Source organism: Balaenoptera acutorostrata, chromosome 10, assembly GCF_949987535.1.
Source record: "Balaenoptera acutorostrata chromosome 10, mBalAcu1.1, whole genome shotgun sequence".
NCBI classification, from domain to species: domain Eukaryota; kingdom Metazoa; phylum Chordata; class Mammalia; order Artiodactyla; family Balaenopteridae; genus Balaenoptera; species Balaenoptera acutorostrata.
Window position 1 is genome coordinate 43,968,951 of NC_080073.1, and position 15,715 is coordinate 43,984,665.

The following is a 15,715-nucleotide window of genomic DNA, read 5'->3' on the forward strand; positions in this document are numbered from 1 at the left end:
AAATGTTTTAAATCCCCAAAGGGTTGGGGTATTATTGTTGGATCATTTACACCATTGTTATTATTAACATGTGGTTTCCCACATTATGACTAAAGGCTGTGGGAAAGCATATCCCACAGTAGTTAACAGCTTTCATTCTTGAGTCAGAAGGCTGGAGTTTAAATTCCTGCTCTTTTTCTGGCTATATGACATTGGGCAGAGTATTTAATCTAAGGCTCAATTTCTCCACTTGTAAAATTGAGATAATAATAATACCTATCTCAGATGGTTGTCCTGAGAATTAAATTACGATAATTCATGTAAAACCTTTAGCACATAGTAAGTATTCAACAAATCTTAGTTAATTTATATTTGGGGGAATTTATAGAAGGTCCTTTGTGGTCACCTTTTGCTGTTCAAGTGGCACTTGCAAGAATTAAATAAAGATGTTCTCTGTGGGCATAAAATTCAATATGGCAGCACATGCTCTTGATCCTAGCTCCATAACCCCTTGGTCCGCTCTGAATTTGCCTGCAGCTGTAGGGGACAGTGTGCTGACAGTCTCTTCAAGGACCTATACATCCCTGCTTCTCTACTTGAAGGTACCCAGCAGGGTTTGGGACTTAAAACCCTCAGAGATAATTCTTAACCAGTTAGGGATGGGAGAAATTGGATAAACACCCTGTCTTTTCTGTCCCTGGAGAGAACAAATCTAAGGTGCATTTCACATGTTCCTCAGAGGATCCTCAGAGGAACTGAGCTTCAGTTACCCACGGGGAAACCTGCTCTCTTATGAATCCTGATGGGGTTTTCCTCCTTCTGTCTCACCGCCCCTGCTCTTTTTCTTGTGCTTCCTGAGACGACCTCCTAAATAAACCAGCTGCACCAAGACCTTGCACAGAATCTGCCTTTTGGAGGAACACAGACTAACACAGATACATATGTATTAAATTATCCTAGTAATTGTATTGTTCACATCTTCTAACGAGTGCTTCTTAAATCTCATTTCATATTATAATCAACTGGAGAAAAATATATTTCTGGAGATTGTCAGATAAAAAAACAAATCCAGATTTAGTAAGGAGAGATTTTATTCAAAAGGATTATTGCAAAGAGGGGCAGCATGGACCTTTGCACTAAGGGGAGGAGAGCTATTGCAATAGGGAGAGGCTCTGACCATAAGACCTCAAAGATTAGGCAAAAAGTTTTTCTTTTATACAGAGGAGTAAATAAGACTAGAAAGAACCAGGTGTGGAGGAGTGGGGTAAAAGAGTGATGTTGGGGAGAGGGAATTTCCCCCTCTACCCTTCTTGAGTTCCTGTGTCTGGACTAATAATAAAGTTGACACAAAGATTAACAGGAAAAAAAGAAACCAATTTTAATTTGTGCACACCAAGGTTTCATAGAAATGGGACCTAAGAAGTGGCCAAAGCAGGCAGTTTTTAAATTTTTTAAACAAAGAAACAATAAATTTGTGAGGAATTGACAGAACAAAGAAACTTAGGCTTTGGGTGCTTAATGAGTAAGGAATTTAAGCATAGTTTGGGTTTGGGTAGTAAATTAGTAAAGAAGTAACAAAGTTTTCTTATATAGGCTTCTCAGTCCTGAATTCCCTATCTCTGGTGATAAGAATTACCTTTCTACAGGGAGGGGAAACTTTCATAGGGATATTTATTTCCTGTTTTCAGGGGACAGAGAGAAAGGTCAAAGTGTCCCTTTTGCATGGGTCATTTCTTAAGTAACTTTAATTCAAAAATAATCAACATGCCATTGTGGTGTATTTTGGGGTGGTCTGCCCTGGGCCCCAACAGTGACCTGATGGGAGTAGATCAGAAAATGTTCTACCCTGAGGCCAGCCTTTTCTCAGGAGAGGTTGTTAAGGATGTTGACTTAAAGAAAAATGCACAACATGAGAGTTGTGAGTTTAAGTTTTTTTCAGGGTCTTACTGAGGACTATAGGCTAGGAGCCAGCCATTCAGTAGCTCTGAGTAAACTGCTCCAAAGACGTAGGAAAGGAGCCATGAATTTTTTGGCTAAGACATATACACAACTCAAGCATACATCTTGGCAAAAGATTAACAAAAAAAATTTTAAAAAGATTAACGTTAATCGCAAACAAAATCAAGTTAATGATTTTAATGCTTTTCCATGTACGGGAAGATGCAAGAAGCTGGGGTCATTGGAATTCTTCCTGAGATATGCATCTTAGCTATCTAGGGGCCCATTGATTCAAAGAACAGAGTGCCTCATTTTGTTTTTTCATCCTGAATTCCCCTCAAGGCCCATTGTGCACTGTCAGTGGGTGACTGCAGTGGGTTGTGACCTCACCCTTGTAGAACCGGATGGTGAGTTACACTCTTCATTCTTTTTTTGCTCACAAGGAGGACTGTGTGCTGGCTCAGATTGAGTGTGGGCTAAAGCTTAGGGACCTTGGAGGAAAGAATCTTAACCGAAGTTTAACAAGCATTTTGTTCTGATTGGTCAATGGGGACAAGCAGTTCCGTTAATCATTTATGAGGCCAAGAATGGGAACTTAGAAGGTCTGTGTCTAGTCTTGTCATAGGTAAACAAGGGGGCACACGTGAGTCTTACCTAAGTCATATGGAAGAGGATGGTTCTTTGTAGTCTTTTCCAGAACACAAAAGAGGCTCTGTGTGTACGCGCACGTGTGTGTGTGTGTGTGTGTGTGTGTGTGTGTGTGTGTGTGTGTGTTTCTTTAACTGTCCCTGTTTTCCAGGAGCACATGGCTCAGGTAAAATTCAACATTGTCAGGATGAAGCCTGGACTACGATATTTTCTAGAAGCTCCCCAGGTAATGTATAGATTACAATAAAAGAATTGAGAGACACATCAACTAATCAAAACGTGTGGACCTTATTCAAATCCTAATTCAAACAAAACTATTTGTAAAAATGACCTTTATAAAACAGTTGGGAATTTTAATACTGAATCTTTGATGAAGTTAAGGAATTACTGCTATTTTTTAGTTGGGATAATGATATTGTACCTATGAATTTTTAATTTTTTAAAAAAGTGATAATGGTATTGTCAATGCAATCCCTATCAAACTACCAATGGCATTTTCCACAGAACTAGAACAAAAAATTTCACAATTTGTGTGGAAACACAAAAGACCCCAAATAGCCAAAGTAATCTTGAGAAAGAAAAATGGAGCTGGTAGAATCAGGCTCCTGGACTTCAGACTATACTGCAAAGCTACAGTAATCAAGACAGTATGGTACTGGCACAAAAACAGAAATATAGACCAATGGAACAGGATAGAACCCCAGAGATAATCCCACGCACATATGGTCACCTTTTCTTTGATAAAGGAGGCAAGAGTATACAGTGGAGCAAAGACAGCCTCTTCAATAAGTGGTGCTGGGAAAACTGGACAGCTACGTGTAAAAGAATGAAATTAAAACACTCCCTAACACCATACACAAAAATAAACTCAAAGTGGATTAAAGACCTAAATGTAAGGCCAGACACTATAAAACTCTTAGAGCAAAACATAGGAAGAACACTCCATGACATAAATCACAGCAAGATCCTTTTTGACCCACCTCCTAAAGAAATGGAAATAAAAACAAAAATAATCAAATGAGACCTAATGAAACTTAAAAGCTTTTGCACAGCAAAGGGAACCATAAACAAGACATAAGATAACCCTCAGAATGGGAGAAAATATTTGCAAATGAAACAACTGACAAAGGATTAATCTCCAAAATATACAGGCAGCTCATGCAGCTCAATATCAAAAAAACAAACAACCCAATCCAAAACTGGACAGGAGATCTAAATAGACATTTCTCCAAAGAAGATATACAGATTGCCAACAGACACATGAAAGAATGCTCAACATCATTAATCATTAGAGAAATGCAAATCAAAACTACAATGAGATATCATCTCACACCAGTCAGAATGGCCATCATCAAAAAATCTACAAACGATAAATGCTGGAGAGGGTGTGGAGAAAAGGGAACCCTCTTGCACTGTTGGTGAGAATGTAAATTGATACAGCCACTATGGAGAACACTATGGAAGTTCCTTAAAAAACTAAAAACAGAACTACCATACAACCCAGCAATCCCACTGCTGGGCATATACCCTGAGAAAACCATAACTCAAAAGGAGTCATGCACCACAATGTTCATTGCAGCACTATTTACAATAGCCAGGACATGGAAGCAACCTAAGTGTCCATCGACAGATGAATGGATAAAGAAGATGTGGCACCTATATACAATGGACTATTACTCAGCCGTAAAAAGAAATGAAATTGAGTTATTTGTAGTGAGGTGGATGGACCTAGAGTCTGTCATACAGAGTGAAGTAAGTCAGAAAGAGAAAAACAAATACCATATGCTAGCACATATATATGGAATCTAAAAAAAAAAAAAGGTTCTGATGAACTTACTTAGGGGCAGGACAGGAATAAAGATGCAGATGTAGAGGATGGACTTGAGGACACGGGGATGGGGTAGGATAAGCTAGGACGAAGTGAGAGAGTAGCATTGACATATATACACTACCAAATGTAAAATAGATAGCTAGTAGGAAGCAGCTACATAACACAGGGAGATCAGCTTGGTGCTTTGTGACCACCTAGAGGGGTCAGATAGCGAGGGTGGGAAGGAGACACAAGAGGGAGGAGATATGGTGATATATGTATGCATATAGCAGATTCACTTTGTTATACAGCAGAAACTAACCCAACATTGTAAAGCAATTATACTCCAATAAAGATGTAAAAACAAAAACTTACTGAGACTTGTTCATAGTGTATTAAAAATTAAAAAAGTGATAATGGTATTGTCATTATATTTTTTAAAAAGAATCCTTATATTTTAGAGATACTCATTGGAGGAAATGTGTGTAGGTTAAATGATACGATTTCTGGGATTTGCTTCAGTATCATATAGAAAGGGAAAAAGTGGGTGAGGAAAGTTGGCCGTGAATTGGTAACTGTCGAAGTTGGGTGGTGTGGGTCACGTGGGTTCATTAGATTAGTCTGTCTACTCTTGCATATGTTTGAAATAAAAAAGCTTTTCTATGGAAGCTCCCTAATTGTTCTTAATAGGCAGCCCATGTTGAAAACTGCTTTTTATATCCTTACTTATTTTTAGTCTGCTCAATTGCCAAGACCTGAAAGAGGTCTGTTAAGGGTTCCCCTTACATGGCTATTGCATTTCTATCCATTTCCCCTTGTATTTTCTGCAATGCTTCATTTCTATAATTCATTGCTTTATTGTTTGTCACATTAAGGTTTATGAAAGATTTCCTTTTCCTTGCCATGAAAAAAATGTTCATGGCAAAAGTAAAGAAAAAAAATCAAGTAGTATAAAAAGGTATACAGTTAAAAATAGATTTCCCTTTCAACTCAGATTCCCAACTTTCAGTCCCTCTGCCGAGTGTCAGACACAATTATCAATTTCCTCTGTCTCCATCAAGAAATAGTCAATGTGTATGTGAACACATATATGTACATATGTACACATACTTGGAAGGCAACTATGCTCACCACTATACCACCAATGCCATATTCAGGTACATATACTTGAATGTCATACACACACACACATACACACAATTGGGACCAAAGGATTTTACATTCTGTTAGACTTCTTGCATTTATCACTTAAATCTTGTACAGAAAATGGAAAACTATACACTGTGGTCAACCCTGCAGCATTACTGATTCTGTTTCTATGAGAGCTATTTTACAACTCTGTAAATTATAGATAACTGATAACAAGGCAGAATAACTCCTATCTACAGACATATCAATTCTGTCAGGTACAGGGACAACCTCCCCCACCAGTAGTAAACCAGTGTGGCCCTCATTTGCACATCCATTTCAACCTTCCTTTATTGCACATGAATCTGTGTTTCTTGACTTCTCCTTTGAGCCAGTTATGACATCTGCCTAGCCCTCCTCAGTATAAAAGTCCTTCCATGTCCCTGTTTCTTGATTGTGGGGAAAAGGCTTCGGTCTTACAGGCCTTCCCCACGTTCCAAAAAGCTGGCTCAAGCAGTTAATGATTAGGAAAAGAGAGTCACAGGACTCCTGGTTCCTCCTGAAGGAATATAGATAACAATCTGATCCATATCTTTGAGTTGTTCTGCAGAAACTGAGACCCTCACCCAGGTGGAGGATGGTGACTACATGCTGACCACAAGCACTAGACCCCAGACTGGTTGGAACCAGAAGGCTGAGATTCCTAACACATCACCCTGTTACCTCACCACCAACCAATCAGAAGAAGGTTCAGGAGCTGGTCAGGCATCCCACGACCCTATCCCCTAACAATATCTTTTAAAACCCTTGCCTGGAAGCCATTGGGGAGTTCGGGTCTTTTGAGCACAAGCAGACCATTCCCCTTGCTTGGCCCTTGCGATAAACCTTTCTCTGTTCCAAAAGCCGATGTTTTGGTTTGTTTGGCCTCACTGTGCGTTGGGCACACAAACTTAGGTTTGACAACAGTCCTTCATTGTGAACAAAATGAAATCTTTAACACTTGTTCATTTTATATCTGCATGAGAGCCATGATTTTACTTTTTTTTTTTTAAGAATTATCCTTTAACAGCATTTCACATATAGGCTGAACATACAACTCTGGGATTTAAGGAAAACCCAACTTTACTTCTGTCCCTCATTGTCCAGTGTGAATAACTGTCTGGATGTATCAACTCATTTAATCGGTCCCAGTCATTTGCTTCAACAATGCATCAATAAATATTCTTTTATTTGTATTTTTAAGTTAAATGTAATTGCACTTGTAGGATAAATTTCTAGAAGAGAAAATGCTAAATCACCCTCCAAGGAGATTATACCAATTTACCCTCCCACGAAGAGTCTCTAAAATGATGGGTTTTCCACATTCTCTGAACACAGTATATTATCAAACTTTTAGATCTTTTCCAATCTGGTAGGTGAAAAATGGAATCTTATTTAAATATGTATTTCCTTCATTATGAATGAGATTAAACACATTTTCATACAATGTAAGCCATTAATTTTCTTTTTCTGTAAGCTGCCTATTTATGTCCTTTGCTCATTTTTTTCCATAGTGTTTTGGTATTGTTCATATTAACTTGTATGCTCTCTTGGTATATTAAGGAAATTGGCCCTTTGTCATGTGTGTTGCAAATATATTTTCCCATTGTGGTGCTGGGGCACCATGAAGAGATGGGGCAAGACAAGCGCAGTACAACTCAGTGGACTGAGAATATAGCTGCATCTAGAAAGGCTGCAACTCTCCAGCCCTCTAGATGTGACTGAGCTGTTACCTTCTCATTCACAACCGCTCAGCAATGAAGATCTAATTGAAGTGCAAGAAAAAGAGTGCACTGAAAAGTTACCATGGAAACTACCCCTCCCACAGCATTTAGCATTCAAAGGCTTCTGCAGGCATTCATGTACAACAAATTAGCAAAGAAAGATTTCCAGACTCACAACCCTAATTTTGAATGCAGTTTAAAGGTGTTTGGAGGCATAAAGAATACCTGTGGTTTCTATAGGGAGATTACCAGGAAAATAATTGTCTTGGGTTCTAGCTTCTGTGGAGGATAATTTGTTGAGACATTAGAGGGTACTTTGTTTTTGCAGCAGTCTTCCCTCCTTCCCCCATCTTCTGCTGATGGTTGCCAGTCCATAGTGCTTGCTGATCTCAGGAGTGGTTTGTAATAGCGGTCCTGAAGCTTAAAGACTACCTCTTGTCTTGCCTTTAAGGAAAGCCCAAGCTCACTGAAGAGCTTAAGTTGCAAATCTAGGTGGGAAAGGGTGTACAGGGGGAAAAAATCCATACTCTTTGTAGGGCAGAGAGGTCAGTGAAAGCAGGAAGAGAGGTTCTACAAAGAGTAAAGACCTGTGACCACTGTTGAAAGCATCCCGGTTGGTGACAGACCCTGGTCAATGATGGCTGCATATCTTAGAAGGGTGGGGCCCTAAGCACTAGGATTTCCAGCTATAACAAAAAACCCCAGTCCCAGTGGAGGAAAAGAACAGAGGCCTGGCCACTTTCAAAGGACACTGGGCACCTCAGAACTAACCATTGTGGCCTGAGAATTGTTGGTGCCTCCCCGTATGACTCCTGGTCATTCGTCAGTGACCTAACGGTGGATCAAGGTAGTCAGGGGAGTCTTAACAATAACTGAGGTTGACTTTTCCATCATTTTGGCTGTCTGGGAGCTCAGAATTATAAATAATTTCAATAAGCTAATATGATATACTTATATGTCAAAGTTTTGGAGTAAGATTCACATACACTGTATTTTTTGGACTAGTATTTTAGGAAGCCTCAGGCAGTTCAGCTCCTGTACAAAAATTCCACCACAAAAAAGTACATTTGTGGGACTTCCCTGGTGGTCCAGTGGCAAAGAATCCGCTTTCCAATGCAGGGGACGTGGGTTCGATCCCTGGTCTCGGAACTAAGATTCCACATGCCGCAGAGGAACTAAGCCCGCACACTACAACGAAGAGCCCCCGCAGCGCAACAAAAGATCCCGCATGCCGCAACAAAGACCCGACGCAGCCAAAAATAATGAATAAATTAATAAATAAATAAAATTTTTTAAAAAGTACATTTGTGATGTAGGTTTAGTTTTTTTTGTCCACTTAGTAAATACTTATAAATGCATTCATTTTGCTTTATTTTCTTTTATTCCCACAATCAATTATGGTTTTTTCTGGGAGTGAATAGGCTTTCTAAAAACGTACTTTGATTATGACATTTTCTCAGTAGGAAATAAGTACCAAGGATTTTAAGGTCTGACTTGTCACACATTAGAGCCAGTGAGGTGCAAAATCAGGGATGGCTTGGATAGTTCTCTACTGCCCTCCAGTGGGAAAGCTAGACAAGGTCAAAACATTTTTGGAACGGAAGAAACTGATTTCTATTTCTAATATTGGCGTGCAAAAATATAGACAGAAAGAAGTAAAAAGAACTAAAGGATACTTTTTTCCCAGTGTGTTCAGAAATAAGTTAACGTTGAATAAGGAGTCACTCAGTAAAGCCTTCTAAGACTGTATTTAAACCTGAGGATTTGCTGACAAGACATAAACTAGCATACAACTTTTGACATAAACATCTTAAGCATTCTGAGTCTCTATGTTTACTTATATAATATTGCTTCACTTATGCATGTTTATTTAATTATGATCTTATAGTCTATTATATATCATAACACCCTATTTCTTTAAGGAAGCATTGTTTTAGAGAATCATTAAAGAATTATAAGGAAATAACGCAGCCTCTCAATTTCTCCATGAAGCTGGTTGATATCATGACAGGCTTGCATTACAAAGTTTATTTAGCACTTCCACATTACCTGCATGAGGCTTAAAATTTTATTCTTTTTAAAATTCATCTTTAAAATATCCAAATTAATGCATTAAGCACTAGCAGACAGTAGTAGCTGCGAACCAAGGCGCTACGACTGTGTGCTTTAAAACAAATTTTCAAAACATATTAATTCCTCTTAAACAAATAAAACAAAAAACATGAAAACATTCATGTCTCCCCCCGATGGGGGTTTGGTTCAAAGACATACCTGGTCACCTTCACTTCCTTCAGTAAATGGATTGATCATGGAGCCAGAGAACATGTATTTAAACATGTGGACAAATCTGTTAAAAGGCCTTATCATTTCATGAATCTTTTTCCAGGCTGTTGAAAACAAGAAAGTAGGCAAGAACAAAAGATGAAATTTCAAGCTGGTTTGAAAACTTTAAAAAGTGATAGAGCCTACATTATATAAAACAGGAGAAAATCTATCCTGGGAAATTACAACATTTTGGTAATGTTATTATAACATTCTGGCAATGTTTCCTGAGCAAGGTGATGATTAAAAATAATACCTAAAGTATACTGAATATTTCCTACCTACCAGGTACTGTGGTAAGGTTATTTCATAAGAACCATATGAAATAGGTACTGTTGTGATTCCATTTTATAGATTTAAAAAACTGAAGATGTAAGAAGTTAATTGAAAGGTAACTGACAGAGGGAAGGGTCAACCTCCAGAGTAAGATTTAACAAGAACCAGTCTGAATTATTTGGAAGTAGAAGCCTTCTAGAACTCTTATTTACTTTTAAAATCGATTGTATTTTTATTTAATACGTGTGCGGATTTTTTTTCAGGATGTTAAAGTTTTCATGTTGCCTAGGACTTTAAACAGAGGTCTCAAAAACTGAGAAAAATACAGTAGGTGTCGAGGCTTCTTACATTTTGAATAAAGGTACCAATCTTCCTATGGAGAAAATTCTAAGAGACTGATGAAGGAATTCTGCCAGGATAAGCCTCCTGACAGTTACACAAGAAAAGACAAAGAATTAAATGGAGATTGAAGAAGCTGATGATGAGACTATCTTTGTAAAGTTGTGAAAGTGCTGTGACATTTCCCCTCCTCATGGAGAAGGGAGGGTGCATTAGTTATTTATTGCTGCATAATAAATTATCCCACAACAACAAACATTTATTATCTCACACAGTTTCTGCAGTGGCATGAATTTGGGAGCAGTTTAGCTGAATAGTGCTGCCTCAGAGTTTCTCATCAAGTTGCAGTCAAGATGTCATCGGATTAATCAAGCTGAGGTCACATGCATACACTCTTGCTATAAGAAGGCTAGAAAAACTGAGTAACTGTCTTTCTCACTTTCTGTAAGCAGTGCTCACCACCACCAAGACACATAGTGGGGAATTCCCCAAACACAGAAAGAGAACTCAAATGATGGACAGCAGAAAATAAAGCCACAAAAATATCAAATGTAAAGTCATCCCTTTGGCTGCCCAACACCAATATAACCACTGCTTTCAATGCTTATACTTCAAAAAAAGTTGTCACTTAAAATACTGCAACTATCCTTTACACAGTCAAAGATGCACTCACTCTGTCACCCTCCAAAAGAGTCAACCCAATGTTTCATCAATTACCACATCCATCATCCATTTCTAAGTCTACAACCTCTAGTTGCTATCTTTTCCTCTGCAACTTACTAAATAATGAAGTTTACCAACAATAGCACACCCCACATATAATAGTGAAGTAAAGGGTAAAGAAAGAAAATAAGTTAAAACACTTAAAAGTATACATGATACATCAAGAAAGGAAAGGAAACATGACTGCTCTCATTTCTTCCCCTGATCATTAGAATTTCACTTCCCTTTATGACTTCCTTTTTCCACCAGCTATTCTGTTGTCCCTTTACCTTCAACCAATACCTTCATTTCTAAGGGATCTGACTGTTTGATGGACCTATCTGTTTAAAGCTATATCAGCAAACCTATTTCTGCTTCATGATCAGGGTTAATTACTTCCACCAAAACCATAACCTTGCTCTTCTCCTTCTCTTGCCTATTCAGTGACACAAGACATGTAAAATGGTTAGGTGGCAGTCCCAGCTCCAAATCAGTAGAACCATTGTTCAGCCTTGTTGGAGGAATTCCTTTCTTTGGTAACAACCCTCTAAACCAGCAAAGTCCAGAATCTCTGAGAATGGCAGTTTAAAAAATTGTAATTGGGGGACATTAGGTATAATATCTCTTTGCTCCTAAATCCACTAATTTTACCTTTGGAAATGTAGTCGTTTTAAAACATATCCACAAATTCTTTGACATTTCTCTCATTTTAAAAAAAGGAGTCTCCTTAGATATCAGCAGCCTTAGTGACTAAGTTCTATGAACTGAATGTGGTTTGAAGTGACACTGCAGGACTTCCACTGTTAGTTTAGAAAAGGCATTACAGTTCCCACCTGGATTTCTCTCTCCCGGCATGCTTGCCCTTGGAACCCAGCTACTATGTTGTGAGGAGCCAAACAGCACTGTGGAAAGGCCATGAGTAGGTGTTCTGCCCACAGATTCAGCATCAGTCACCAGACATGTAAAGGAGTGGGCCTTTAGATGATTCCAGCTGCCAACTTTTTAGCTGCCCCAACTGGCATCAAGTGGAAAGTGGAACAGAGATAAGCTGTCCCCACTGAGCCCTGCATAAATTACAGATTTGTAAGCAAAGTAAATGTTGAAGTTGCTTTAAACGACTAAGTTTTGGGGTGGTTATACAGCAATAGATAACAGGAACAGGAAGAAAGAGTGCCAAATATTGGACACTAGTTCAAAGCATATACTGCATCCTATAAAACAGCATCAAAAAGGGTTATTTTCCAGAAAGCACCATAAGTAAGACTTCAATAAGACCAGGTGCTTCTTGGTGATAGACTATACAATTAGACCAATGAAGTCTATGGGCAACAGCCCACTGCATTGCTTCTTTCATTACAGAGTGAATTTCTTGATCAGAAGCAATATGGTGTCAGACACAATGACAGTGCATAAAGCATTCAGGAAGTTCCCAGATGGTGGTGCTGACAGAGCACAGCAATCAAGGAAAGCAAATTTAAACTTAGTGTATTTCAGAGAGGACAAATAACTACCACTTCCTCGATGACGGGGAGGGCCAATGGAATCCGCTTGCCTCCAAGCGGTTGGCTGGTCTTCCTGGAGCATGAGGCATATCACCAGCTCAGGACTGCTCACTGCTGCTAGCAGCCTGAACGCTCAGCAGTGGCTTGGTGATCCCATGCACAGCTCCAACCTTGTTATCATCACCATTTCATTCATGAGTCCACTGAGCCTGGAAAAGGAGGCTGAGTTTAATCCACAAAGCTGTTCATTTCATCCACATGATTCTTAAGATTCATTCTGCAAAGTCCATCACCATATCCCTTCCCAAGGCTTCCTTGTCACCAGTTCTCCAATCGTGCTCTTTCCATGTCCTTGACCAACTGGCCAAATAATTAGCCTTGGACCATCAAGACTTATAATTAGTGTCAGGAAAATTTCCTCAGGTCAAACCTTCATCCAGAAAGGTCTAACTGTCCCAGTATAAGAGATGATTTAAACCAGATACTAGAGTGAGCCCCAACTCCTTCAGGATTTGGAATTTAGTTGTCTCTGTCAACATTTTTTTTTTTTTTTTTGCCGTGGGTCATGCAGGATTTTATTTCCCCCCGACAGGGGATCAAAACCACGCCCCCTGCAGTGGAAGCTCAAAGTCTTAACCACTGGACCACCAGGTAAGTCCGGCTGTAAACAATTTTAACTAGTGTGTATTTTTTGCCTTCTTATAACATCAATTTTTTTTTTTTTGGCCTTTGAGTCCTAACCAGGACCGCCAGGGAATTCCCCATCTCTTATTTAAACGAATACCGTGCGCCTCCTTAAGATGGGGCCACCTCCTTTGCAAACCTTTCTATTTCTCCTCCCCAGGCCAGTTTATAATTCTCCGCCTTTTTTAGGTACTTCATGGCAAATATGCCGGTTCCCTTGGCTGCTCACGAATGTTTGAGGGAGTGGAGGTGGAGTCCAAGGCGCCCATCTCCAGCAGTAATTCTTTCAGCGCTTTTCTTAGGCCTACTTGGGCCTCTGAGGAGAACAGCGCAAGCCAGGGTCCAGGCCCACACAGAGCTGGATACAGATTGCTCCCTTGCGTCACAAAGTGGCTCTCTCTCCGCCAGCATTATATGCACGCAACGGCTTTTAAGTGCTTCTGCCGCACCACAGGCTCACCGGCCACAGCGAGAAAGATTCCCTCAGGAAAACTCCACCAGGCCTCGGCCAAAGGGGAAGAGGCGGTACATCCGCCCGGTCCAAGCCACTGCCGGAAATGACGTACGAGTGTCAACATGCAAGATGGCGGCCCATCACCGGCAGAACACGGCAGGGCGGAGGAAAGTGCAGGTAGGGGACCCCGGCTCCTCGACCTCCCGGGCGTGGCTGGCATCCCCGGGCCCACCTCCAGCGAGCAGATACCTCGGGCCGCGGTCGGCCGAGGTAGCGGCTTGGGGCGAGCGGGACGGGGCGCGGCCGGCGGCTAGGGGTGGGGCTGCGGCTCTAACGGCTTGAGGAAGGGGCGGGGGGCGGCAGACTGGACCCGCCGGAGCCCCGTCCCGGGACCCTTGGGCGCGCGGTTGGGAGCCTGGGGTTGCCGGTCGTCCACTGTTTCGTAGGCTTGGGCTTGCGTGGTCGGGCTGGGCTCGTTCCCCGCCCATCTGCCTCCCTTCCCTTGCCTGTCTCCCAAGCGCTGTGCCCAGCGGCGTCGGAGCGGAGGCCTGCGGGAGCTTCCCCGCGGGGCGGGCAGCGGAGTGAGTGGGCCCGTGCGGGGGCGTGGCGGGGCTGCGGCGGGGCTGCGGAGCCCTGCCGGGTTTTTGAGCAGGGGTCATGCATGTGGGAGCCCCCTGCCTCCTTTTATGCGGGAGCTTCCCCCAACCCCCAAGGTGGAAATGACGTGGGTGTATGCTGATGTTAGTGGGGGAATTATAATTTTCAATGTTTTGGAATTTAATTTCGTCTTCACCATTTCTTCTTCAGAGTGCATCCTTGAATCTTTCTTTCTGTTTCTCTAATGTATTATTCAAGGGTAAAGAGTTACCTAACCCGCCCGTGTGTGCTTTATGCTTTCGTGAATCCAGTTTTGTTTTGGGTACGTTTAAGCGTTATTGCTATTATTTTCAACGATCTAAGGAGTAAAAGCCCTATTACAGGTGTTTACCTGCAGGTATGTTGTATGTAGTGGTGACAGTACGGTGCACTTATTAAACATTTACTGAGCACTTAGTTTAGGCCCCAAAATGTGCAAAGAATTGAGAGAGTACAGGAATAAGTAACACCCAAGCTTTCTTTATAAAACAGCATTATATGTAGTTCTACAGGTTGAAATCAGTGAGTGTTTAATAGGTAGTCCGGACAAGGGGTTCCTTCATTGAGGAAATGGCTGTAGGCCATAAAGTCTTCTGGCCAGTTCACTTCTTTGTTTTATTGATCTCATTGATCAGTACAGTGTCCTAGGCACTCACTAGATGTTTGTTGAATTGAAGGACATTAATAAGAATCTAAAATAGCATACCTTGTTGGTGATTTTTAAGTGCATCAGTGATGGGATTTAAGTAACCCCAGCATCCAAGTCAGGTGGTGAGAGTGTCTGTTCCTGACTAAAATGTAACTCAAAATTGTAACTTGATTGTATTCTAGACACTAGTGTGTTAGGTACATTCCTTAGGGTAGTAAGGAGAGTTAATCAAGTGTCTTAGTTTCTTGCATTTAGACTTAAAAGGCAATATAAAAGTACTGGATGGGGAAAATGTAAATTAGCTGCAGCATGTGTGGAAAAACTGAGTGTTTTAATAAGCTGAATATGAGCCATTGTATGCAGAATGAAAAAGATGATCATTTCACTCTTCACTGATCAGAGTACAAAGCTAGAGTTTGGGGATCAGCACTTAGTACCTTGTTCTTAATAGGTATAGCAATCAGATTGGTGAAGTGACTTGAAGCTATTTCCTAGGAATAGCATTCAGAAGAACCATCTAAGATCAGTCTGCTGAAGAGAAGATTCAATGAGTTTTGTTAGCTGCTTTCAGAATTTGTCTTTAAGGTGTAGAACCAATATGAGAAGCCACAGAGATTGATTTTATCTCAACACAAGGGAGAACTTTTGTTTATGGAAGTGTTTTTTAAACTAGTGCATGTTCATTGCAAAAAAAAAAAACCCACAAACAAAAGTGTAAATGATAATTGTCTTCCACTCTTCAAAGAAAACTGCTTTGAAGACTGTGAGGTATAATCCTAGCTAAGGGTTTTTCACTGAGAGCCCAATTGACATCTTGGGCTGGATAATTCTTAATTGTGGGAGGACTGTTGTTTTCCATCATCCTGCCTTCCCACTAGACACTGG

The 15,715-nt window shown here is 40.6% G+C and overlaps 2 protein-coding genes across 3 annotated transcripts in view; one reads left to right on the top strand and one right to left on the bottom strand.

Moving 5' to 3' along the window:
- The window catches only part of SCN11A (sodium voltage-gated channel alpha subunit 11), a 128,143-nt gene extending 114,526 nt beyond the window's left edge, over nucleotides 1-13,617 (bottom strand). The window contains exons 1-2 of the mRNA XM_057555251.1: nucleotides 13,552-13,617; nucleotides 12,417-12,616 (exon numbers count right to left, since the gene is read on the bottom strand). Of these exons, the coding sequence (XP_057411234.1) occupies nucleotides 12,417-12,489 (73 nt within the window). The 5' untranslated portion in view covers nucleotides 12,490-12,616; nucleotides 13,552-13,617. The remainder of the gene's footprint in view (nucleotides 1-12,416; nucleotides 12,617-13,551) is intronic.
- Nucleotides 13,618-13,652: 35 nt separating this feature from the next.
- WDR48 (WD repeat domain 48) overlaps nucleotides 13,653-15,715 on the top strand; it is a 44,742-nt gene continuing 42,679 nt past the window's right edge. The window contains exon 1 of one of the 2 annotated variants that reach the window (XM_007191451.2): nucleotides 13,653-13,722. In XM_007191451.2, coding sequence (XP_007191513.1) covers nucleotides 13,675-13,722 — 48 coding nt within the window. In that variant the 5' untranslated portion in view covers nucleotides 13,653-13,674. Of the gene's footprint in view, nucleotides 13,723-13,793; nucleotides 13,816-15,715 lie in introns of those variants that run through there. The other variant, XM_057554102.1, reaches the window with a different exon arrangement.